This window comes from Heptranchias perlo, chromosome 35 (assembly GCF_035084215.1).
Source record: "Heptranchias perlo isolate sHepPer1 chromosome 35, sHepPer1.hap1, whole genome shotgun sequence".
In the NCBI taxonomy this organism is placed as follows: Eukaryota; Metazoa; Chordata; class Chondrichthyes; order Hexanchiformes; family Hexanchidae; genus Heptranchias; species Heptranchias perlo.
The window spans coordinates 6,733,508-6,760,044 of NC_090359.1; the positions used below are offsets into that span (position 1 = coordinate 6,733,508).

General features: G+C 45.1%; 1 protein-coding gene and 4 non-coding genes across 5 annotated transcripts; all 5 read right to left on the reverse strand.

Annotated features, from left to right (window-relative positions):
* Positions 1-1,300: 1,300 nt before the first annotated feature.
* On the reverse strand, positions 1,301-4,712 carry LOC137302001 (probable G-protein coupled receptor 139). Its single transcript, XM_067971714.1, has 2 exons — positions 4,616-4,712; positions 1,301-2,196 (listed from the first exon to the last, which is right to left on the reverse strand). The coding sequence occupies exons 1-2, from the start codon at positions 4,710-4,712 to the stop codon at positions 1,301-1,303; spliced, it is 993 nt and encodes a 330-aa protein (XP_067827815.1).
* A 14,546-nt stretch (positions 4,713-19,258) lies between these two features.
* trnaq-uug (transfer RNA glutamine (anticodon UUG)) lies at positions 19,259-19,330 on the reverse strand. Its single transcript has one exon. It is a non-coding gene; the product is annotated as a tRNA-Gln (tRNA).
* Positions 19,331-20,349: 1,019 nt separating this feature from the next.
* Positions 20,350-20,421, reverse strand: trnaq-cug (transfer RNA glutamine (anticodon CUG)). The gene has a single exon. It is a non-coding gene; the product is annotated as a tRNA-Gln (tRNA).
* A 1,943-nt stretch (positions 20,422-22,364) lies between these two features.
* trnaq-uug (transfer RNA glutamine (anticodon UUG)) lies at positions 22,365-22,436 on the reverse strand. Its single transcript has one exon. It is a non-coding gene; the product is annotated as a tRNA-Gln (tRNA).
* A 3,030-nt stretch (positions 22,437-25,466) lies between these two features.
* trnaq-uug (transfer RNA glutamine (anticodon UUG)) lies at positions 25,467-25,538 on the reverse strand. Its single transcript has one exon. It is a non-coding gene; the product is annotated as a tRNA-Gln (tRNA).
* Between the last annotated feature and the right edge of the window lie 999 nt (positions 25,539-26,537).

Below are 26,537 nucleotides of genomic sequence, written 5' to 3' on the forward strand. Positions count from 1 at the left end.
GCGTGCTGTACCCGAATCGGGTAGTTTGCCGTAAGGCGAACCTGGAATGTGCTGCACCTGGTCCTTGGACTGTGCTGTACATGGATCAGGGACCTTCCAGTAACAGGACTCTGGTCTGTGCTGTATCTGGACCCTGGAATGTGCTATTCCGGGACTCCGGAATGTGGTGTACTGGGTCCGGGGAGAGCGCTTTTCCGGCAAGGTGGAGTTTGTTGTACAGGAACCCGGGAGGATGCGATACTTAGACCGAGGAGTTTGCTGTACCGGGACCGGGGAGTTGCCCTTAGGCGAACCGGAAGTGTGCTGCACCTTTCTCACGGACTGTGCATTATCAGGACTCTGGAATGTGTTGTACTTGGACCCTGGAGTGTGCTGTTCCGGGACCCGGGAATTTGCTGTACCGGGGCACTGGAGAGTGCTTTACCGGGAGCGGGGAGTGTGCTGTGCTGGAACCCAGAAGTGAGCTGCACCTGGATCTGGGAGTTTGCTGTAACGGGACTTGGGAATGTGCTGCAGGTGGACCCACGAGTATAGTATACAGGGAGTGCAGCAATATTGATCTGCTACAGATCTCTTTGTTCTCTTACAATCTCTGTAACGGTGGACCAAGTTATCACTGGGCTAAGTGTCTTTTAGTTCGATTCAAAATCTGCTTTATTCAACCACAGGTGAAAGATACAGAACACTGAACGCGATTAAATACATTCGATGCAATCAGTTCAACATCTGCACCGAAGCTGTGACCAATAAACAGAACCCTCTTAGACTGAGGCGTACGGGTTGATTGGAATTAATGTTGAAACATTGATTCTTTTTCTCTATTTGTCCCAGTGACTGTGCACAGATTAATAACCTCCACGGTCTACCTGCTGCATTGACTGTTTCCTGGTGTCTATCTTGCTTTTCAAAAAGTGTTCCTTCAAAGATCAGAGATCAGAGAAGCTTATCAACAATGAGGTACTAAACATCCTCTGCATGACCGGACATTGGTCACAAATGGTATATTTTTTGGAAATAATCACAACAAGGGGTCATTCCCAAATCACCCCGGACTGCGTGTTGAGCACAGGACTGTCGAAAGCAGCTAACCGCTCCAGGGCAATTACACGGTCAAACCGCATCGGTGGATAGATCATGTCTGGGTCCTATCTCGTGAAGAATGGTTAGATTAACTTACTTTTAAGACGGGACCATAGTGTGAAATGTTTCACAAAATATTAAGAGTAAAAAAAGCAACACATTGGATTCGACAGAACAGGAAACAAAATTACCTGAGAATGTTAGAAAGTGTGAGGTTTTCTCATCTAATTAATTTGACCATCATTGCGAGGGGATATTTCACTCCATTCTTCAACTCCTCTCTGAATTTCCTTTGGGTCACTGCATAAATAAAAGTGTTCGTGCAGCAACTCAGGAGCTGGAGCATGAAGCCGATTTCTCGTACAAATGTGGGCAGGGGGACAGGGTAGCCCAAATAATCCAACCGCCTCAATATAGAACACACCATGAACACCACCCATAACAGGATGAAATTCCCCGATATAACAAACAGTACAACGATGGATTTCCTTCGGTTCTCCATCTCTGGGTCAATGGAACTCTCCCCACTGCTCGGACCCCGGATTCTCCTGCGAGCTCTGCTGGCCACTAAAATGTGTCTGACCGTTAATACATTGAGCAGTACAATCAAAAGAAATGGAATAAATGGTGTTAAAATGTAATGCATTAATTCAACGACCGCCCAGGCGAGCGATCGAGATACACCGTTTGAAACCCGGCAAAACCAGGAACTATTAGAAAGCCAATACTCCCATGTATACAGAAAATACCAGAAAATGTTCTTCAAGCCGCTCAGCACAGTAACTGTTCCGAGAACCACAGCCGCCGTCTTCTCGGTGCAATATTTAGTTTTCAGCTTCTGGCAATAAATGGCCACAAATCGATCAAAGGTGAAAGTGACCGTGAACCAGACTGAACAGTCTGTGACAGCATAAAGCCGGACGGCGTGGATATTACACACTCCAACGTACCACAGAAATCGAAATTGATCCCGATAAACAATAGGAACCTGCCTTAATATCAGATCGATGATAACGACCAGTAGATCCGCCGCTGCCATCGCCACCAGGTAGCGAGTGACACATTTGGACAGACCGCACTTTCCCCGAGACAGGATCACAATCGTCACCACGTTAACTGTATGCAAGGCGGAAATAGGGAAATTATTCACCAGACACAGTGAAAAACATTAATTTGATGTGTTTCCAGTGAAATAAAGGAGCAGGTTATACAACAGGGACATTAATGTTCTTCACAATCAACTGAAATGCGCCAAGAGATTTGCAGCTTGACTTTGCCTCCAGTGATGGAATCGGATTATTTTAGGCGTGGCGGGCTTTGTAATCAGAGTAATGAATCGGCAAATTAGTGAAGCAACGCGATCAAATGAAATATGGTTAAAAACAGAAACTTAATTCAGAATGAATATAAAAGTAATCAAACGGAAAGTGAGAGCCTCACCGACACCTGAGCCTGCGGGGGAAGGAAACGCTGGGATTTTTGCATGTTTGAATTGCAGCGTGTGTGAGTCAGCTGCTGGGGTGATACCTAGATTTAATGTCCCGAGGTGGGGAATGGATAAAAGGGCCCTGGGAGGAAGAGTAATCGTCGAATCGCTGATGCCCTTTGGGTGGAATAGTGAGATAACAACACCCATTGTCTGTTGTTCAAGGAATTACGAGCAACAGACCTGGACATGAGATGAGGAAAACCCCAGTCTTTTGGGAAACATAGACCCAGAATCACTTTTTTTGCTCCCAAGCATGCTACATTTACCATATGTCATGTCTTATATTATTCATCTGCTCTGCCCAATATATTATTTTCTGGAAGAAACCTAACTCATTTGCGTTTGAATGAATCAATACTAATTACTTCCATCGTCTCGCTAAGGAGTCTGTTCCATAGATTGGCCACTCAGACAGATAAATATTGTTTTTGCAGCTTCGTTTTGACTTTAACGCTCGCCACCCACCCTTCAATTGAGGCCTCGTTCTCTACTGTTCCACTGTTCTGGACAAGGTGAAACAGGAACAGCCCGTCGAAGTCGACATAATCTATTCGAGGGATAATGAATCCACTTTTCTGCTCCTCGTCTAAAATACTAAATATTTCAATTCCTGTTTGTTTTTTACATTCTAAGTGAGGCCCAATCTGATACTCTGCTCCCTGATTCCCAGTGGTCAATTACTGGATGAACGGAGTTACAGACGCGCTGAGCTCCATGTTCGGTAATTGGATATTCAGGGTCATTTGAGATGCTCCGCATCAAAAATACAAAGAGAAAAAATGGTAATGTAATGTAGTTAATTTTGCAGGCAAATTTTCTGATTAAATTACTGGTAATATTAGTAACAACGAACGTTTACTTTAAATGGTGCAATAACATTACTGGCAATATAATACGCCATGGAATCATAGAAAGTTACGGCACAGAAGAAGGCGATTCGGCCCATCGTGTCCGTACCGGTCGAAAAGAGCTTAACAGCCTAATCCCACTTTCCAGCACTTGGTCCATAACCATGTAGGTTAAGGCACTTCAAGTGTACATCCATGTACTGTTTAAATGAGTTGTGGGTTCTGCTTCTACCATCCTTTAAGGCAGCGAGTTCCGGAGCCCCACCACCCTCTGGGCGAAAGAAATTCTCCTCAGTTCACATCTAATCCTTCATACCTACCTATGATCTGAATTCTCGTCAAATAGTGTTAATCTTGCTCTTTCCCTTCCGTGGTGCGAATTCAATAAACTTCCAATTCATATATCGTAAAATGCACAACAAAATATCGAGTGAGTTTCACTATCAGAATACGCCCATTGCAATGTTTGTGGGTCCAGATCAGAGAAACGAAGATCTGTGCCAACCAGGCACTGGATTAGGTTGTTAATGCAGATTAATTATTATAAATAAAATCATGAAATGATCTGAATAATAATAAACATCAGCTTGCTGAACCATTCTAATTTAACCATTGAGAGACAGTGACATCAACGTCGACCATGAAGCGGTGGAAAGCGAGAGAGCTGAACGAGATTGGATCATCAGTGCATTTATCATTTATCTGGTCTGACTCAACTGTGCAACTAAATAACTAACCATATTCTGCCGAAATTGCAGGCAGTGTGAGCTCATTAAACGTTTCTCACTTGACAGTCGGACTCAGTATGTACAGAAGAATGCACACTTTTAATTAAGGGAATGATCTAGTCACATGGCTTGTGCTGTCGCCTGAAAGAACACCGGGACCTTCATAACATCGCCTGGACTGTACTAATAAGTGACCACTAAGGAAACACTTTTCATTGAACTTACACCAATGAATGGGAATTCACATTAGTGGATCATAGGCCATTATCTAACATACACAAGAATTGCAATTTGATAGCGCCTTTTACAACGTAAGGAGGATCGAAAGTACTTCACAACCAATGAAGTTTGCAGTGTAGTCACTGTTGTAATGTACTAAAGTAATAAAATAAAGAGCTGGACAGGCGGATTAAATGTCACAAGCTGTTAAACTCGGCTTCCTGAAGTGCCAGGTGCACATAGTGACTTACCCGGGACGCCGAACGCAGCCAGGATGGGGAAGTAAATCCTTTGTATATCATAAAGTGCCCATAGAATCTTGAGCTTGATCATAAAACTAAGAGACATTATTTCCCCGTCAGTAACAAGCGATGATTCGATATTTGGTCCTGATGCTGGGAGCAATTCTCCGAATGACACATTGAGTGGATTTTCCTTAATTATAGCAGAGAGAATTCAACCAGTCAGAAAATGATGTCCCGTGCTGACTGAGTTTAATTACAGTCATTGAACAAACAGATGAAGTCAACAACTCTCACTCCGTGATCTTTAACAAGAACAGTGGAATTTCCATTCAAATGAAACCCCGGAGACGAGGTTAAATGTTGCACCTTCATACACGCGTACAAGTACCACAATAAGTTTTATTGGCCACAATTAGTGTGGGAGTGGGATTGGGTCGCTGATAGGATGCTCAAGAGGCCTGAATTGGAGGAGTTCAAAGATCTCGGAGGGTTGTAGGGATGATGGAGGTTACAGAGATAGGGAGGGACGAGGTCATGGAGGGATTTGAACACGAAGATGATAATTTAAAATTTGAGATGTTGATGGACTGGAAGCCAATGTAGGTCAGCGAGAAGAGGGGTTCTCCTCCTGAACGGTGGTTTGAATGTTTGGGGGGCGGGGCTGTGATAAATATCAATATTTAACATAATGATCCCACTTTTCAACTACCACCAAATGATTACAATGCTGACCTGGAACAATCCGCAAAACAAGACATAAAGATCAATGGTCACTTTAGAAAGGAGTTTAGAAGATTCTTCTAAGAAGGAGAAGGCTCAAGAATCGGATTGCGTACATTTCATGATGGCCTATTTATTTTTGGCCAGGGAGAGGGATGAGACACATGACATTTTTCACACATTTCAAATCTCTGCGGTCAGACTGGCGATTGTTTATTGATCAGGAAGATGGCTGGTAATAATCTAAGACCCAGTGAAGCGGTGAGAACAGAGCAGCAGGGAATGTTCCCGGAAAAATTGGAGCCAGCAGCTCACCGTCTGGTCCCTGTGTCAAGGACAATAAACAACACCTCAGCTCCAGACCAGGAACAGAGAGCTGCTGTTAACGTGGCCCAGCCCTCGCAAACTGCTGGAAATGTAGGATGGAAAACAGACTTTGGGTCTCGGAGGCTACTTTAGGGGCTCAGTGGCTCATCGAAAGAATAATTTCTATTAAAGAGCAGGGCCCTGCTCCATCACAGACTGATAGTCTACAGTACATAGCAAAGTAAAGCTCCCTCTAAACTGTGCCATCAAATACACCGCGGGCAGGTGCATCGAGGGCTAGATCAAGATTAAATCTCCCTCTGCACAGTCACAGAGGATATCATTTGTGACTTTGACAAGAGTCGTTTCAGTACTGTGGCAGGAGTGGAAACCTGACTGGAGGGATTCAAACATGATGTTGTGGGAAAGATGGACACGGATTTTGGAGGCGACAACGCTTTGGACATGAAAGGGAGGTCGGAGATGGGGTGGTAGTTTCCCTTAGTGTAGCGGTTATCACGTTTGCTTCACACGCAAAAAGTCCCGCTTCGATCCCGAGCGAGAATGTTATTTGGGCATTTGTTCCAAACCGAATCTCCAGGGTGAGTTTCTTTTCCTGTGAGAAGGAGGCGATAATTGGCTTTGCCTGTTAATTTTGGCAACGGCTGCACCACATCCCTTCGGGGAAGAAGCGATTTGGGAGAAGGGAAGATGGAAGTGTCCGTGAACCTGATTAAAAGAGGCCAAATACAAGATAATATTGGGACGTCATCAGCTGAAAATTAACATTGCCTGAGCTTCGAAATCTGAGCGGGTCCCATTCCCCCAGAGTGAGGAATGATCGGAAGGGGAAATTCCACCCAGTTTATATTTTCGTCCAAGGTGATGTCACAAAGTCCAATTTCGATTGGAGCCGAAATAGTTGAGTTTGGAGAGCGTGAGATTGAAGATCGAAACGTCTCTGGGTTTGATTCTGTGTTCGGGAACTTTTTGTTGCTTTGTTCTCGTTCTTTGGGTCGATTCTCGCATTTATTTACACTGACTTTTTTTTTACCGGAACAGAAAGGTTGTGGAAGAAATAGAGAGGCATCAAAAATGGCAAATATTGATAGCGTCTTTATTTAGCTTTTATTTCTCTTTCCTCTTCTGCATTTTTCTCTGGAATTTGTATTTCTCGGTGCCGGGAGACCATTTGATTTGAGGCATTTGTCCCAAACTGATGTATTTTCCACAACTCGGGGCGGTCAGTCCCGCTCTGTCTGTTACTACTTGTGACCATTAACGGGAACAGGCAGAGAGGAAAACGTTTATCAGCAAATCGTCAAAGAGGTAACAGAACGGGAATCAAACTCATTGCGCATGATTTTATCGGGGAGGGGGGCTCATGGGAGGCGGTCAGGGGTCATGGGTGGGTCAGTTATCGGACCGAGGGCTCAGTCATCGGGGGTCGCGGGTCATCGCGATGGTCACAGATAACGGGGTTCGTAGCTCGTGCAGTGGTGTCAGAGTTTTGGAGGGGGTCGGCCGATCGCCTGTGTGGGATCATGGCAGGTAGGCTTGTTGGTCCTGGCGGAAGCACTCCTGCTCCTCCGGGCCCACAAGCTGTGCAATAAAGGAACTTACTTGCTGTTTCGGGCTTTCTCACCTCCTCTCATGTGGTGTGAAGGAGAAGGTCCAGGAATCACGGCCCCCAGGAGCTGAAAATAAAAAAGCTGTGAAAATGGAGACCCGCAGCCTCCTTCAAAGCTTTCACTGACCGACACGCCTCGGTATAAACCAGAAGTGGACGGATTGGTTTCGGGTTTTAGTTACTTTACTAATTTTACCTGAGGCAAAGGATACAGTCGGCTTATCTACAGGGCTGAGTCCCTGCCCGCTGCACTCTGTCTGTCTGTCTCCCGGTATATCAGTCTGATTAAGTCTCTGCTTTATTCTCAGGCATCCATGTTCAAGATGCTGAGCGCTGAAATTGACTTTCTCCTCCGCTGCTTCCCACTGCCTTTTGGATATTTGTGTGGAGGGCCTCTTGCTCCCCCAAACCCCCTCTGCGGATATCGGATGTCCTCCCTTCTGTCCACCAATTGCACCAAGGGTCTCTAGTGCACCTTCAGAGAATCTTGTTGCATGCTCTCTTGCAGGCCTGGTACGAATACAGATCGGCAGATTGGTGAGGTCAGGCGTGCAGATTGGAAGATGTGGGATTCAGTTGTGCGCAACCTTTATTCAATGTTTTAACACAACTCATCAATGTGTAAACAAATGGATGGGACCTGCATCTATGTTTTACGTGTGCGATGTCTGATCTCCATTCAGACTCCTTGAAAAAGGTAGACTGTTATTTTCATCAAAACAACAGGTACCAGCAGCCTTTTGGAGATTTCTAAGAAACATTGACCCTTTATGATATTCAGCTTCCTGCTGGTGGTGGAAAGTGTGAATTGCATTGATTCCCGGTGCAAGGCCCGGAAAGGAACGCTGATTGCAGGTGAATCCTGGAGTGGGCGAATACTTGCATCCTGCCTGCGCAGGGCTCATTGGGCGTTGGGTAATAGCATATCACGATACCCTCGCCCAAACCCGAACCCGATCCTATTTTTCCACCGAGGTTTTTTATTCCCGCTGTGTTATCTCTCTGGCAGTTTGCAGATAAATGTTTAACTCGCGGCCGGTTCCCGTTAATGGTCACAAGCAGTAACAAACAGACAGAGCGCGTCTGACCGCCCTGAGGTATGGAAAAGGCATCAGTTCAGGATAATGTCGTTGAATCTCATTTATATTTAACATTCCTTCAACTCTCTGCCGGCGGGATTCAGACCTGGGGTTCGCCATGAACCAGCTTCCCCTCAATTCGCATCTTTATAAGTGAATCGACCAACAAACGCTCGACAGAGTTCAGGTGATATTAATAATAAAAACATAAATTGCGGGAAACACTCAGCAGGTCAGGCAGCATCTGTGGAGAGAGCAACATCCTTTCAGTTCGATGACCATTCATCAGAACTCTCTCCACAGATGCTGACTGACCTGCTGAGTATTTCCAGCATTTTCTGTTTTTCCTTCAGATTTCCAGCATCTACAATATTTTGCTTTTGTTTTACAGCTTGTATTAATGTTCTCCTGATGATATCTTAATATTATCTTATTTTTGGGCCACTTTAATCTGGTTAATGGATCGATTCTTCCATCATCCCTTCTCCCACATCGCTTCTCTCTCTCATTCATTCTTTCCTTCTTTCAATCCAGAATAGGGCGGGAATCAGAGGTCACAAAACCGCCCCACCCCCGCCCACCCCCGACCAAATCTTCCGCACACAGACCCCCATTTTTATACGTTCATGGAATGTGGGCGTCGCTGGCGAGGCCGGCATTTATTGCCCATCCCTCATTGCCCTTGAGAAGGTGGTGGTGAGCCGTCTTCTTGAACCGCTGCAGTCCGTGTGGTGAAGGTTCTCCCACAGTGCTGTTAAGAATGGAGTTCCAGGATTTTAACCCAGCGACGAGAAAGGAACGGCGATGTATTTCCAAGTCGGGATGGTATGTGACTTGAAGGGGAACGTGCAGGTGGTGTTGCTCCTATGTACCTGCTGCTCTTGTCCTTCTCGATAGTAGAGGTCGCAGGTTTGGGTGTTGCTGTTGAAGAAGCCTTGGCGAGTTGCTGCAGTGCATCCTGTGGATGGTACACACTGCAGCCACTGTGCGCCGGTGGTGAAGGGAGTTAATGTTTCGGGTGGTGGATGGGGTGCCCATCAAGCGGGCTGCGTTGTTCTGGATGGTGTCAAGCTTTTTGAACGTTATATGAGCTGCACTCATCCAGGCAAGTGGACAGTATTCCATCACACTCCTGACTTGTGCCTTGTAGATGGTGGAAAGGCTTTGGGGAGTCAGGAGTTGAGTCACTCGACGCAGAATACCCAGCCTCTGACCTGCCCTTGCAGCCACAGTTTTATGCAGCTTGTACAGTTCAGTATCTGGTGAATGGTGACCCCCAGGAATATTGATGGTGGAGGATTCGGCAATGGTAATGCCGTTGAATGTCAAGGGGAGGTGGTTAGACTCTCTCTTGTTGGAGATGGTCATTGCTTGACACTTATAGAATCATAGAATTATAGAAGTTACAACATGGAAACAGGCCCTTCGGCCCAACATGTCCATGTCGCTCAGTTTATACCACTAAGCTAGTCCCAATTGCCCATATCCCTCTATACTCATCTTACCCATGTAACTGTCCAAATGATTTTTAAAGGACAAAATTTTACCCGACTCTACTACTGCCTCTGGCAGCTCGTTCCAGACACTCACCACTTTTGAGTGAAAAAATTGCCCCTCTGGACCATTTTGTATCTCTCCCCTCTCACCTTAAATCTATGCCCCCTCGTTATAGATTCCCCTAACTTTTGGAAAAGATTTTGACGATCTACCTTATCTATGCCCCTCATTATTTTATAGACTTCTATAAGATCACCCCGTAACCTCCTACTCTCCAGGCAAAAAAGTCCCAGTCCATCTAACCTCTCCCTATAAGTCAAACCATCAAGCCCCGGTAGCATCCGAGTAAATCTTTTCTGCACTCTTTCTAGTTTAATAATATCCTGTCTATAATAGGGTGACCAGAACTGTACACAGTATTCCAAGTGTGGCCTTACTAATGTCTTGTACAAGTTCAACAAGACATCCCAACTCCTGTATTCAATGTTGTGACCAATGAAACCAAGCATTTCGAATGCCTTCTTCACAACCCTATCGACCTATGACTCCACTTTCAAGGAGCTATGAACCTGTACTCCGAGATCTCTTTGTTCCATAACTCTCCCCAACGCCCCACTATTAACGGAGTAGGTCCTGGCCCGATTCGATCGACCAAAATGCATCACCTCACATTTATCTAAATTAAACTCCATCTGCCATTCATCTGCCCACTGGCCCAATTTATCAAGATCCCGTTGCAATCCTAGATAACCTTCTTCACTGTCCACAATGCCACCAATCTTGGTGTCATCTGCAAGCTTATAACCATGCCTCCTAAATTCTCATCCAAATCATTAATATAAATAACAGCGGACCAAGCACCGATCCGTGAGGCACACCGCTGGTCACAGGCCTCCAGTTTGAAAAACAACCCTCCGACTTCAAGCCAATTTTGCATCCAATTGGCTGCCTCACTTTGGATCCCTGAAATGCGAACAGGAGTTGGATTCGAACCCACGCCCCCGCAAAAATTAGAACCTTAACCCAGCGTCTTAAGCCGCTAGACCATGCTACCACCTAAAATTAGCAACCACTTGTCTGGCACGAATGTTACTTGCCACTTACCAGCCCAAGCCTGGATGTTGTCCAGGTCTTGCTGCATGCGGGCACGGACTGTTTCATTATTTGAGGGGTTGCGAATGGAAATGAACATTGTGCAGTCATCAGCGAACAACCCCATTTCTGACCTTATTATGGAGGCAAGGTTATTGATGAAGCAGCTGAAGATGGTTGTGTCCAGGACACTGGCCTGTGGAACTCATGTAGCAATGTCCTGGGGCTGCGATGATTGGCCTCCAACAACCGCTATCATCTTGTTCGGTATGACTCCAGCCACTGGAGAGTTTTCCCCGTGATTCCCATTGACTTCAATTTTACTCAGGCTCCTTGTTGCCAAACTCGGTCAAATGCTGCCTTGATGTCAAGGCAGTCACGCTCACCTTACCTCTGGAATTCATCTCTTTTTTCCATGTTTGGACCAAGGCTGTAATGAATTCTGGAGCCGAGTGGTCCTGGCGGAACCCAATCTGAGCATCGGTGAACACGTTATTGGAGAGTAAGTGCCGGGAAAAAAGTTATGGTTGCACCCAGATTTGGGATTGGATCGCTAGATTCAGTGTTTAGAGTACTCACCATGACACATGGAATCCGATGATTTCTTCAGCCAGCAGCCACCATTCAAAGACACTTGGCTCTTTTCCCAGCACGGCCATGTCGCTGTATTACTGACCTCTCGAGGCTGTTGCCAACCCTCTCCAATCAGCAAAACTGCAAGCAATGGACAATTCCAAACTGCCATCTTGACCCGGCCCTTTGCCGCTCCCACGTTCAGCTTCCACTCCTTCTCCTCTGCTAAGAATCGATGCTCAGCCAATCACACAGCTACTAATCAAACCTGTCGCTTCCATCGTCACTGCTTCTGTTTCACTCTGTTCAGCGCAGCTCCGATTATATCTTGCCGGATAATCTGTGAATAAATATTGCAAGGCACTGATGCATGAAGATTGGCGTAAAACAAAATGTAAACTTTGCCCGAGGACACGATCCAAGCAATTCCTGCATTTCAAGAGACAGTGCTTTGAATTTCGGCATGTTTGCTTGCTGAATGCAGATTGCAAAGAAAAATTCAGCAAACACCATTCTTTGGTGCAGTGAAGCGCAGCGTTGCACAAAAAGTAACTTTCTCTTCTGAAGATTTGGGAAAGCAAAAAACAGGCTGAGCTTCTCGACTGATAGAAATGTTACAGAACGGAAAGAGGCCATTCAGCCAATCGAGCCCTGACGGCTCGATGCAAAAGCAATCCAGCCAATCCAACTCCCTCGACCGATCCCAGTCGCCCTGCACATGCTTTGCTTTCAAGTATTCATGCAGTTCCCTTTTGAAAGCCACGATTGAATCTACCTCCACCACAACCCCTGGCAGTGCATTCCAGATCCTAACCACTCACTGTGTAAAAAAGGTTTTGCCTCATGTCACCTTTGGTTCTTTTGCCAGTCACCTTAAATCTATTTCCTCTGGTTCTTGATCCTTCTGGCATAAGGAACAGTTTCTTTCGATCTATTCTGTCAACACCCCTCATGATTTCAAGTAAATCTGTCATATCTCCTCTCAATCTTCTCTGTTCCAAAAAGAACAAACCCAGCATCTCCAGGCTATCCACGTAACTAAAGTCCCTCATCCCTGGAATCATGCTAGTTTATCTTTTCTGCACCCTCTCTAAAACCTTCACATCTTTCGTGAAGTGCCGTGCCCAGAACTGGACCTAATGCTCCAGTTGTGGTCGAACTAATGTTTTATAAACCTTCATCATAGCCTCCTTGCTTTTGTAATCTATGCCTCAAAATATAAAGCTCAGCATCCCATATGATTTGTTGACCGCTTTCTCAACCTACCTCGTCACATTCAACGGTTTGTGCACATATACCCCCAGACCTCTCTGTCCATCGACACATTTTAGAATTGTGAGCTTTAGTTTATATTGATTCTCCTCGTTCTTCCTACCGAGATGTATCACCTTGCATTTTTCTGCGATAAATTTCGATATCCTCTTGAAGTCCATCACTATCCTCCTCAATGTTCACTATACTTCCAAGGGTTGCGTCATCTGCAAATTTGGAAATTGTGCCCTGTACACCCAAGTCCAAGTCATTAATAAATATCAAATAGGGCAGTGGTGCGAGCACCGACCTGTGGGGAACATTACTGTACACCTCCCTCCAATCCCCAAAACAACCGTTCATCACTCCTCTCTGGTTCCTGTTGCTGAGGCAATTTTCGAAACATGTTGCTATTGCTCCTTTAGGCCGTTCGGCCCTTCGAGTCCTGCCAGCTCGATGCAAAAGCAATCCAGCCAATCCCACTCCCTCGCCCTATCCACGGAGCCCTCGGCATGTTTTCCTTTTGAAGTATTTGTACAGTTCCCTCTTGAAAGCCACGATTGAATCTGCCTCCACCACGACCCCTGGCAATGCATTCCAGATCCTAAACACACACTGTGTAAAAAAGGATTTTCCTCAAGTCATCTTTGGTCATTTTGCCAGTCGCCTTAAATCTATGTCCTCTGGTTCTTGACCTTTCCGCCAATAGGAACAGTTTGTCTCCATCCATTCTGTCAATACCCCTCATGAGTTTAAATACCTCTATCAAATCTCCTCTCAATCTTCTCTGTTGCAAGAAAAACAACCCCAGCTTCTCCAGTCAATCTACGGAACGAAAGTCCCTCATCCCTGGAATCATTCTCGTTCGTCTTTTCTCCACCATCTCTTAGGCCTTCAAATTCGAAGGTTGATCGAGATTTTAATTTGGATCGCTGGAATCCAAGTCCAGAATGCTTTTTATTGCACTGTGTGAACCAACTGACTACTTCAGCTGGCTACCGACAAACCTCTGCCATCATCAAAACTGCAACATCTTGACAAGAAAATGTCAACATTGCCCGAGGACATGATCCAAGCAATTCTTGCCTTTCAAGAAGCAATGCTGTGAACTTCTACATGCTTGATTGCTGAATGCAGATTACAAAGAAAAGTTCTGCAAACACAATTCTCTGGTGCAGTGAAACTCAGCATTAAACAAAATACAGCTTTCTCTTCTGTTGATTTGGGAAAGCTAAAGTCCGGTTGAGCTGATGAACTGAATCCGATCGAAGCAAGTGGAACCTCATTGATTGATAGCGACTTCCCACCAGCAGGGAGTGGATTCCCGCTGCATTTTGTTTTTTTGCCCTGCAGTTGCAAACGAATGGGACAAAAACAAATGAGGTGCCACCGAGATTCGAACTCGGATCGCTGGATTCGGAGTCCTCACGATGACACCAGGGAACCCATTTCTTGAAAAAAGCCGCACCCTCCATCAAAAGAGATTTGGCTCTTTTCGAAGCACGGCCACGTCGCTGCGTCACTGACTTCTCGAGGCTGTTGCCACACCGCTCCCATCAGCAAAACTACAAGAACTTGACAAATCCAAACTGCCAGTTTGACTTGACCCTTTCTCATCTCTTCCTTCAGCTTCCACCCTTTTCCTTCCGCTTAGTATCGATGTTCAGCCAATCACACAGCAACTAGTCAAACCTATCGCTTCCCTCGTCACTGCGTCTCTTTCAATCTGCTCAGCGCAGCTCCAATGACAGTCTTGCCGGACAATCTGTGAATAAATAGTGCAAGGCACTGATGCATGAAGATTGGCGTAAAACAAAATGTAAACTTTGTGCGAGGGCACGATCCAAGCAATGCCTGCATTTCAAGAGACAGTGCTTTGAATTTCTGCATGTTTGCCTGCTGAATGCAGATTGCAAAGAAAAATTTATCAAACACCATTTTTGGTGCAGTGAAGCGCAGCGTTGCACATAAAGCAACTTTGTCTTCTGAAGATTTAGGAAAGCAAAAGACAGGCTGAGCTTATGGACTCATAGAAAGGTTACAGCACGGAAGTAGGCCGTTCGGCCCTTCGAGTCCTACCAGCTCTATGCAATAGCAATCCAGCCAATCCCACTCCCTCGCCCTATCCCCGTAGCCCTCGGCATGTTTTCCTTTAAAGTATTTTTCAGTTCCCTCTTGAAAGCCACGATTGAATCTGCCTCCACCACGACCCCTGGCATTGCATTGCATTTCCTAATCACTCACTGTGTAAAAAAGGTTTTTCCTCAAGTCACTTTTGATTCTTTTGCCAGTCACCTTAAATCTATGTCCTCTGGTTCTTGACCTTTCCGCCAATAGGAACAGATTGTCTCCATTTATTCTGTCACTACCCCTCATGAGTTTAAATAGCTCTATCAAATCTCCTCTCAATCTTCTCTGTTCCAAGATGAACATCCCCTGCTTCTCCAGTCTATCCACGCAACTAAATTCCCTCATCCCTGGAATCATTCTCGTTCATCTTTTCTGCATCCTCTCTTGGACCTTCGCATTTTTCCTAAAGTGCGGTACCCAGATCTGCACACAATACTCCAGTTGTGGTCGAACTAATGTTTTATAAAGGATCATCATGAATTCCGTGCTTTAGTGTTCTATGCCTGTATTTATAAAGGCCAGGATCCCGTATGCTTTTTGAACAGCATTCTCAACCATCCTCGCTACGTTCAACGATTTGTGCACTTTTCCCCCATATCTCTCTGCTCCTGTACCCTTTTCGAATTGAGCCCTCTTATTTACATTGATTCTCCTCGTTCTTCCGACTACCGAGATGTATCATCTTGCATTGTTCTGCGTTCAATTTCGATATCCTCTTGAAGTCTATCACTATCCTCCTCACTGTTCACTATAATTCCAAGGTTTGTGTCATCTTGAAATTTGGAAATTGTGCCCTGGACACCCACTCCAAGTCATTAATAAATATCAAAAAGGGCAGTGGTGCGAGCACCGACCTGTGGGGAACATTACTGTACACCTCCCTCCAATCTGAAAAACAACCGTTCATCACTCCTCTCTGGTTCCTGTTACTGAGGCAATTTTTTATCCATATTGCTACTGCTCCTTCTATTCTATGGGTATCAATCTTGATGTCAAGGCTATCATAAGGCACTTTATTAATCGCCTTTTGAAAGTTTACATACACCACATCAATCGCATTGACCTCAGCATCCTTCTCCGTTACCTCATCAAAAACTCCATCAAGTTAGTTCAATACGATTTACATTGAACAAAAGCCCAAATATATACAAGGAGCTCGAACCTCATTGATAGAGGCTCCGAAATTCCAACGAACAGGAATGGGATTCCAGGTGACTTTTATTTGTTTCCCCAAAAGTTACAAACGAAAGGGACAAAAGTTGAGGTTTCACCGAGATTTGAACTCGGATCGATGGATTCAAACTCCAGAGTGCTCACCATTACACCATGGAACCCATTCATTAAAACATTCGGCCCCCTTCCCTTCAAGGATACTGGGCTCCATTATCAGCATCGCCATGGCGCTGCATCATTGACTGCACGAGGCGACTGGCAAGCGTCTGCCATCAGCAAAACTGCAAGCACTGGTCAATCCCAACCTGCCACTTTGGCCTTTTCTCATCCATACTTCCAGCTTCCCCACTTTCCCCTCTGATAAGTAGAGATGTTCAGCCAATCGCACAGCTGCTGTCAAATCCATCGCTTCCCTCGTTGATGCTTCTGTTTCACACTGCTCAGCGCAGCTCGTCTTGTTGGATGAGCAGTGCGTAAACATTGCAAGGCACTGATGCATGAAGTTCGGGGTGAAAAGAAAAGAGCTCGATCCTCACTGATTAAAGCTGCGAACTCCCCACCAACAGGGATTAGATTCCAAGTGATTTTAACTTGTTTGCCCTCAATTTGCAAACGAAAAGGACAAAATTCGAAGGTTGATCGAGATTTCAATTTGGATCGCTGGAATCCAAGTCCAGAATGCTTATTATTGCACTGTGTGAACCAACTGACTACTTCAGCTGGCACCCACCAGTCAAAGACACTTGGCTGTTTTATTAGCACTGCCTTAACGCCACATCACTGACACCTCGAGGCTACCGACAAACCTCTGCCATCATCAAAACTGCATCATCTTGACAAGAAAATGTCAACATTGCCCGAGGACTTGATCCAAGCAATTCTTGCCTTTCAAGAAACAATGCTTTGAATTTCTACATGCTTGATTGCTGAATGCAGATTACAAAGAAAAGTTCTGTAAACACCATTCTCTGGTGCAGTGAAACTCAGCATCAAACAAAATACAGCTTTCTCTTCTGTTGATTTTGGAAATCTAAAGTCCGTTGAGCTGATGAACTGAAACCGATGGAAGCAACTGGAACCTCATTGATTGACAGCGACTTCCCACCAGCAGGGAGTGGATTCCCGCAGCATTTTGTTTCTTTGCCCTGCAGTTGCAAACGAATGGGACAAAAACAAATGAGGTTTCACCGAGATTCGAACTCGGATCGCGAGATTCAGAGTCTGGATTGCTCACCATTACACCATGGAACCCATTTGGTAAGAAAAGCCGCACCCTCCATCAAAAGACATTTGGCTCTTTTCTAAGCACGGCCACGTCGCTGCATCACTGACTTCTCGAGACTGTTGCCACACCGCTCCCATCAGCAAAACGACAAGAACTTGACAATTCCAAACTGTCACTTTGACTTGGCCGTTTCTCATCTCTTCCTTCAGCTTCCAACCTTTTCCTTCTGCTTAGTATCGATGTTCAGCCAATCACACAGCAGCTAGTCAAACCTATCGCTTCTCTCGTCACTGCTTCTCTTTCAATCTGCTCAGCGCAGCTCCTATTACAGTCTTGCCGGATAATCTGTGAATAAATATTGCAAGGCACTGATGCATGAAGATTGGCCTAAAACAAAATGTAAACTTTGTGCGAGGGCACGATCCAAGCAATGCCTGCATTTCAAGAGACAGTGCTTTGAATTTCTGCATGTTTGCCTGCTGAATGCAGATTGCAAAGAAAAATTCAGCAAACACCATTTTTGGTGCAGTGAAGCGCAGTGCTGCACAAAAAGCAACTTTGTCTTCTGAAGATTGAGGAAAGCAAAAGACAGGCTGAGCTTATGGACTCATAGAAAGGTTACAGCACGGAAGTAGGCCGTTCGGCCCTTCGAGTCCTGCCAGCTCTATGCAATCGCAATCCAGCCAATCCCACTCCCTCGCCCTATCCCCGTAGCCCTCGGCATGTTTTCCTTTAAAGTATTTTTCAGTTCCCTCTTGAAAGCCACGATTGAATCTGCCTCCACCACGACCCCTGGCATTGCATTGCATTTCCTAACCACTCACTGTGTAAAAAAGGTTTTTCCTCCAGTCACTTTTGATTCTTTTGCCAGTCACCTTAAATCTATGTCCTCTGGTTCTTGACCTTTCCGCCAATAGGAACAGTTTGTCTCCATTTATTCTGTCACGACACCTCATGAGTTTAAATAGCTCTATCAAATCTCCTCGCAATCTTCTCTGTTCCAAGAAGAACATCCCCAGCTTCTCCAGTCTATCCACGCAACTAAATTCCCTCATCCATGGAATCATTATCGTTCATCTTTTCTGCACCCTCTCTTAGACCTTCGCATTTTTCGTAAAGTGCGTTGCCCAGATCTGGACACAATACTCCAGTTGTGGTCGAACTAATGTTTTATAAAGGATCATCATTAATTCCGTGCTTTAGTGTTCTATGCCTGTATTTATAAAGCCCAGGATCCCGTATGCTTTTTGAACCGCATTCTCAACCAGCCTCGCTACATTCAACGATTTGTGCACTTTTCCCCCATATCTCTCTGCTCCTGTACTCTTTTCGAATTGAGCCCTCTTATTTCCATTGCTTCTCCTCGTTCTTCCGACCACCGAGATGTATCACCTTGCATTGTTCTGCGTTCAATTTCGATATCCTCTTGAAGTCGATCACTATCCTCCTCACTGTTCACTATCATTCCAAGGTTTGTGTCATCTTGAAATTTGGAAATTGTGCCCTGGAAACCCAAGTCCAAGTCATTAATAAATATCAAAGAGGGCAGTGGTGCGAGAACCGACCTGTTGGGAACATTACTATACACCTCCCTCCAATCCGCAAAACAACCGTTCATCACTCCTCTCTGGTTCCTGTTACTGAGGCAATTTTGTATCCATATTGCTACGGCTCCTTTTATTCTATGGGTATCAATCTTGATGACAAGGCTATCATAAGGCACTTTATTAATCGCCTTTTGAAAGTTTACATGCACCACATCAATCGCATTGACCACAGCATCCTTCTCCGTTACCTCATCAAAAACTCTATCAAGTTAGTTCAATAGGATTTGCCTTGAACAAAAGCCCAAATTTATACAAGGAGCTCGAACCTCATTGATAGAGGCTCCGAACTTCCTCCGAACAGGGATGGGATTCCAGGTGACTTTTTTTCGTTTCCCCAAAAGTTGCAAACGAAAGGGACAAAAGTTGAGGTGCCATCGAGATTTGAACTCGGATCGCTGGATTCAAAGTCCAGAGTGCTCACCATTACACCATGGAACCCATTCATTAAAACATGCGGCCCCCTTCCCTTCAAGGATACTGGGCTCCATTATCAGCATCGCCATGGCGCTGCATCATTGACTGCACGAGGCGACTGGCAAACGTCTGCCATCAGCAAAACTGCAAGCACTGGTCAATCCCAACCTGCCACTTTGGCCTTTTCTCATCCATACTTCCAGCTTCCCCACTTTCCCCTCTGATAAGTAGAGATGCTCAGCCAATCGCACAGCTGCTGTCAAATCCATCGCTTCGCTCAATGAAGCTTCTGCTTCACACTGCTCAGCGCAGCTCGTCTTGTTGGATAATCAGTGCATAAACATTGCAAGGCACTGATGCATGAAGTTCGGGGTGAAAAGAAAAGAGCTCGATCCTCACTGATTAAAGATGCGAACTCCCCACCAACAGGGATTAGATTCCAAGTGACTTTAACTTGTTTGCCCTTTTTTTGCAAACGAAAAGGACAAAATTCGAAGGTTGATCGAGATTTGAATTTGGATCGCTGGAATCCAAGTCCAGAATGCTTATTATTGCACTGTGTGAACCAACTGACTACTTCAGCTGGCACCCACCAGTCAAAGACACTTGGCTGTTTTATTAGCACTGCCTTAGCGCCACATCACTGACACCTCGAGTCTACCGACAAACCTCTCCCATCATCAAAACTGCATCATCTTGACAAGAAAATGTCAACATTGCCCGAGGACATGATCCAAGCAATTCTTGCCTTTCAAGAAACAATGCTTTGAATTTCTACATGCTTGATTGCTGAATGCAGATTACAAAGAAAAGTTTTGTAAACACCATTCTCTGGTGCAGTGAAACGAAGCATTAAACAAAATATAGCGTTCTCTTCTGTTGATTTTGGAAAGCTAAAGTCCGGTTGAGTTGATGAACTGAAACCGAGAGAAGCAACTGGAACCTCATTGATTGACAGCGACTTCCCACCAGCAGGGAGTGGATTCCCGCCGCATTTTGTTTCTTTGCCCTGCAGTTGCAAATGAATGGGAAAAAAACAAATCAGGTTCCACCGAGATTCGAACTCGGATCGCTAGATTCAGAGTCTGGAGTGCTCACCATTACACCATGGAACCCATTTGTTAATAAAAGCCGCACCCTCCATCAAAAGACATTTGGCTCTTTTCTAAGCACGGCCACGTCGCTGCATCACTGACTTCTCGAGGCTGTTGCCACACCGCTCCCATCAGCAAAACTACAAGAACTTGACAATTCCAAACTGCCACTTTGACTTGACCCTTTCTCATCTCTTCCTTCAGCTTCCAACCTTTTCCTTCTCCTTAGTATCGATGTTCAGCCAATCACACAGCAGCGAGTCAAACCTATCGCTTCTCTCGTCACTGCTTCTCTTTCAATCTGCTCAGCGCAGCTCCCATTGCAGTCTTGCCGGATAATCTGTGAATAAATATTGCAAGGCACTGATGCATGAAGATTGGCGTAAAACAAAATGTAAATTTTGTGCGAGGGCACGATCCAAGCAATGCCTGCATTTCAAGAGACAGTGCTTTGAATTTCTGCATGTTTGCCTGCTGAATGCAGATTGCAAAGAAAAATTCAGCAAACACCATTTTTGGTGCAGTGAAGCGCAGCGTTGCACATAAAGCAACTTTGTCTTCTGAAGATTTAGGAAAGCAAAAGACAGGCTGAGCTTATGGATTCATAGAAAGGTTACAGCACGGAAGTAGGCCGTTCGGCCCTTCGAGTCCTGCCAGCTCTATGCAATAGCAATCCAGCCAATCCCACTCCCTCGCCCTATCCCCGTAGCCCTCGGCATGTTTTCCTTTAAAGTATTTTTCAGTTCCCTCTTGAAAGCCACGATTGAATCTGCCTCCACCACGACCCCTGGCATTGCATTGCATTTCCTAACCACTCACTGTGTAAAAAAGGTTTTTCCTCAAGTCACATTTGATTCTTTTGCAAGTCACCTTAAATCTATGTCCTCTGGTTCTTGACCTTTCCGCCAATAGGAACAGTTTGTCTCCATTTATTCTGGCAATACCCCTCATGAGCTTAAATAGCTCTATCAAATCTCCTCTCAATTTTCTCTGTTCCAAGAACATCCCCAGCTTCTCCAGTCTATCCACGTAACGAAAATCCCTCATCCCTGGAATCATTCTCGTTCATTTTTCTGAACCCTCTCTTAGACCTTCGCATTTTTCCTAAAGTGCGGTGCCCAGATCTGGACACAATACTCCAGTTGTGGTGGAAGTAATGTTTTATAAAGAATCATCATGAAATCCGTGCTTTAGTGTTCTATGCCTTTATTTATAAAGCCCAGGATCCCGTATGCTTTTTGAACCGCATTCTCAACCAGCCTCGCTACATTCAACGATTTGTGCACTTTTCCCCCATATCTCTCTGCTCCTGTACCCTTTTCGAATTGAGCCCTCTTATTTACATTGCTTCTCCTCGTTCTTCCGACCACCCAGATGTATTACCTTGCATTTTTCTGCGTTCAATTTCGATATCCTATTGAAGTCTATCACTATCCTGTTCACTGTTCACTATAATTCCAAGGTTTGTGTCATCTTGAAAATTGGAAATTGTGCCCTGTACACCCAAGTCCAAGTTATTAATAAATATCAAAAATGGCAGTGGTGCGAGCAACGACCTGTGGGGAACATTACTGTACACCTCCCTCGAATCCGAAAAACAACCGTTCATCACTCCTCTCTGGTTCCTGTTACTGAGGCAATTTTGTATCCATATTGCTACTGCTCCTTTTATTCTATGGGTATCAATCTTGATGACGAGGCTATCATAAGGCACTTTATTAATCGCCTTTTGAAAGTTTACATACACCACATCAATCGCATTGACCTCAGCATCCTTCTCCGTTACCTCATCAAAAACTCTATCAAGTTAGTTCTATACGATTTGCCTTTAACAAAAGCCCAAATTGATACACGGAGCTCGAACCTCATTGATGGAGGCTCCGAACTTCCCACGAGCAGGGATGGCATTCCAGGTGACTTTTATTTGTCTCCCCAAAAGTTGCAAACGAAAGGGACAAAATATAAGGTTCCACCGAGATTCGAACTCGGATCGCTGGATTCAAAGTCCAGAGTGCTCACCATTACACCATGGAACCCATTCATTAAAACATGCGGCCCCCTTTCCTTCCAGGATACAGGGCTCCATTATCAGCATCGCCATGGCGCTGCATCATTGACTGCACGAGGCGACTGGCAAACGTCTGCCATCAGCAAAACTGCAAGCACTGGTCAATCCCAACCTGCCACTTTGGCCTTTTCTCATCCATACTTTCAGTTTCCCCACTTTCCCCTCTGATAATTAGAGATACTCAGCCAATCGCACAGCTGCTGTCAAATCCATCGCTTCCCTCGTTGATGCTTCTGTTTCACACTGCTCAGCGCAGCTCGTCTGGTTGGATAATCAGTGCATAAACATTGCAAGGCACTGATGCATGAAGTTCGGGGTGCAAAGAAAAGAGCTCGATCCTCCCTGATGAAAGCTGCGAACTCCCCACCAACAGGGATTAGATTCCAAGTGATGTTAACTTGTTTGCCCTCAATTTACAAACGAAAAGTACAAAATTCGAATGTTAATCGAGATTTGAATTTGGATCGCTGGAATCCAAGCCCAGAATGCTAATGATTGCACTGTGTGAACCAACTGACTACTTCAGCTGGCTCCCACCAGTCAAAGACACTTGGCGGTTTTATTTGCACTGCCATAATGACACATCACTGACACCTCGAGGCGACCGACAAACCTCTCCCATCATCAAAACTGCAACATCTTGACAAGAAAATGTCAACATTGCCCGAGGACATGATCCAAGCAATTCTTGCCTTTCAAGAAGCAATGCTGTGACTTTCTACATGCTTCATTGCTGAATGCAGATTACAAAGAAAAGTTCTGCAAACACCATTCGCTGGTGCAGTGAAACTCAGCATTAAACAAAATACAGCTTTCTCTTCTGTTGATTTGGGAAAGCGAAAGTCCGGTTGAGCTGATGAACTGAATCCGATCGAAGCAAGTGGAACCTCATTGATTGACAGCGACTTCCCACCTGCAGGGAGTGGATTCCCGCTGCATTTTGTTTCTTTGCCCTGCAGTTGCAAACGAATGGGACAAAAACAAATGAGGTGCCACCGAGATTCGAACTCGGATCGCTGGATTCAGAGTCCTCACCATGACACCACGGAACCCATTTCTTGAAAAAAGCCGCACCCTCCATCAAAAGAGATTTGGCTCTTTTCGAAGCACGGCCACGTCGCTGCGTCACTGACTTCTCGAGGCTGTTGCCACACCGCTCCCATCAGCAAAACTACAAGAACTTGACAATTCCAAACTGCCAGTTTGACTTGACCCTTTCTCATCTCTTCCTTCAGCTTCCACCCTTTTCCTTCAGCTTAGTATCGATGTTCAGCCAATCACACAGCAACTAGTCAAACCTATCGCTTCCCTCGTCACTGCGTCTCTTTCAATCTGCTCAGCGCAGCTCCAATGACAGTCTTGCCGGATAATCTGTGAATAAATATTGCAAGGCACTGATGCATGAAGATTGGCGTAAAACAAAATGTAAACTTTGTGCGAGGGCACGATCCAAGCAATGCCTGCATTTCAAGAGACAGTGCTTTGAATTTCTGCATGTTTGCCTGCTGAATGCAGATTGCAAAGAAAAATTTATCAAACACCATTTTTGGTGCAGTGAAGCGCAGCGTTGCACATAAAGCAACTTTGTCTTCTGAAGATTTAGGAAAGCAAAAGACAGGCTGAGCTTATGGACTCATAGAAAGGTTACAGCACGGAAGTGGGCCGTTCGGCCCTTCGAGTCCTGCCAGCTCTATGCAATAGCAATCCAGCCAATCCCACTCCCTCGCCCTATCCCCGTAGCCCTCGGCATGTTTTCCTTTAAAGTATTTTTCAGTTCCCTCTTGAAAGCCACGATTGAATCTGCCTCCACCACGACCCCTGGCATTGCATTGCATTTCCTAATCACTCACTGTGTAAAAAAGGTTTTTCCTCAAGTCACTTTTGATTCTTTTGCCAGTCACCTTAAATCTATGTCCTCTGGTTCTTGACCTTTCCGCCAATAGGAACAGATTGTCTCCATTTATTCTGTCACTACCGCTCATGAGTTTAAATAGCTCTATCAAATCTCCTCTCAATCTTCTCTGTTCCAAGATGAACATCCCCTGCTTCTCCAGTCTATCCACGCAACTAAATTCCCTCATCCCTGGAATCATTCTCGTTCATCTTTTCTGCATCCTCTCTTGGACCTTCGCATTTTTCCTAAAGTGCGGTACCCAGATCTGCACACAATACTCCAGTTGTGGTCGAACTAATGTTTTATAAAGGATCATCATGAATTCCGTGCTTTAGTGTTCTATGCCTGTATTTATAAAGGCCAGGATCCCGTATGCTTTTTGAACAGCATTCTCAACCAGCCTCGCTACATTCAACGATTTGTGCACTTTTCCCCCATATCTCTCTGCTCCTGTACCCTTTTCGAATTGAGCCCTCTTATTTACATTGATTCTCCTCGTTCTTCCGACTACCGAGATGTATCATCTTGCATTGTTCTGCGTTCAATTTCGATATCCTCTTGAAGTCTATCACTATCCTCCTCACTGTTCACTATAATTCCAAGGTTTGTGTCATCTTGAAATTTGGAAATTGTGCCCTGGACACCCACTCCAAGTCATTAATAAATATCAAAAAGGGCAGTGGTGCGAGCACCGACCTGTGGGGAACATTACTGTACACCTCCCTCCAATCCGAAAAACAACCGTTCATCACTCCTCTCTGGTTCCTGTTACTGAGGCAATTTTTTATCCATATTGCTACTGCTCCTTCTATTCTATGGGTATCAATCTTGATGTCAAGGCTATCATAAGGCACTTTATTAATCGCCTTTTGAAAGTTTACATACACCACATCAATCGCATTGACCTCAGCATCCTTCTCCGTTACCTCATCAAAAACTCCATCAAGTTAGTTCAATACGATTTGCATTGAACAAAAGCCCAAATATATACAAGGAGCTCGAACCTCATTGATAGAGGCTCCGAAATTCCAACGAACAGGAATGGGATTCCAGGTGACTTTTATTTGTTTCCCCAAAAGTTACAAACGAAAGGGACAAAAGTTGAGGTTTCACCGAGATTTGAACTCGGATCGATGGATTCAAAGTCCAGAGTGCTCACCATTACACCATGGAACCCATTCATTAAAACATTCGGCCCCCTTCCCTTCAAGGATACTGGGCTCCATTATCAGCATCGCCATGGCGCTGCATCATTGACTGCACGAGGCGACTGGCAAGCGTCTGCCATCAGCAAAACTGCAAGCACTGGTCAATCCCAACCTGCCACTTTGGCCTTTTCTCATCCATACTTCCAGCTTCCCCACTTTCCCCTCTGATAAGTAGAGATGCTCAGCCAATCGCACAGCTGCTGTCAAATCCATCGCTTCCCTCGTTGATGCTTCTGTTTCACACTGCTCAGCGCAGCTCGTCTTGTTGGATGAGCAGTGCGTAAACATTGCAAGGCACTGATGCATGAAGTTCGGGGTGAAAAGAAAAGAGCTCGATCCTCACTGATTAAAGCTGCGAACTCCCCACCAACAGGGATTAGATTCCAAGTGATTTTAACTTGTTTGCCCTCAATTTGCAAACGAAAAGGACAAAATTCGAAGGTTGATCGAGATTTCAATTTGGATCGCTGGAATCCAAGTCCAGAATGCTTATTATTGCACTGTGTGAACCAACTGACTACTTCAGCTGGCACCCACCAGTCAAAGACACTTGGCTGTTTTATTAGCACTGCCTTAACGCCACATCACTGACACCTCGAGGCTACCGACAAACCTCTGCCATCATCAAAACTGCATCATCTTGACAAGAAAATGTCAACATTGCCCGAGGACTTGATCCAAGCAATTCTTGCCTTTCAAGAAACAATGCTTTGAATTTCTACATGCTTGATTGCTGAATGCAGATTACAAAGAAAAGTTCTGTAAACACCATTCTCTGGTGCAGTGAAACTCAGCATCAAACAAAATACAGCTTTCTCTTCTGTTGATTTTGGAAATCTAAAGTCCGTTGAGCTGATGAACTGAAACCGATGGAAGCAACTGGAACCTCATTGATTGACAGCGACTTCCCACCAGCAGGGAGTGGATTCCCGCAGCATTTTGTTTCTTTGCCCTGCAGTTGCAAACG

Excerpts from the sequence above, each read along its gene's own strand:
- LOC137302001 (XM_067971714.1), bottom strand. The coding sequence starts at position 4,712 with ATGTCTCTTAGTTTTATGATCAAGCTCAAGATTCTATGGGCACTTTAT. Across the intron at positions 2,197-4,615 it reads GGCTGCGTTCGGCGTCCCGG|TTAACGTGGTGACGATTGTG; the intron begins GTAAGTCACTAT and ends CCTTGCATACAG.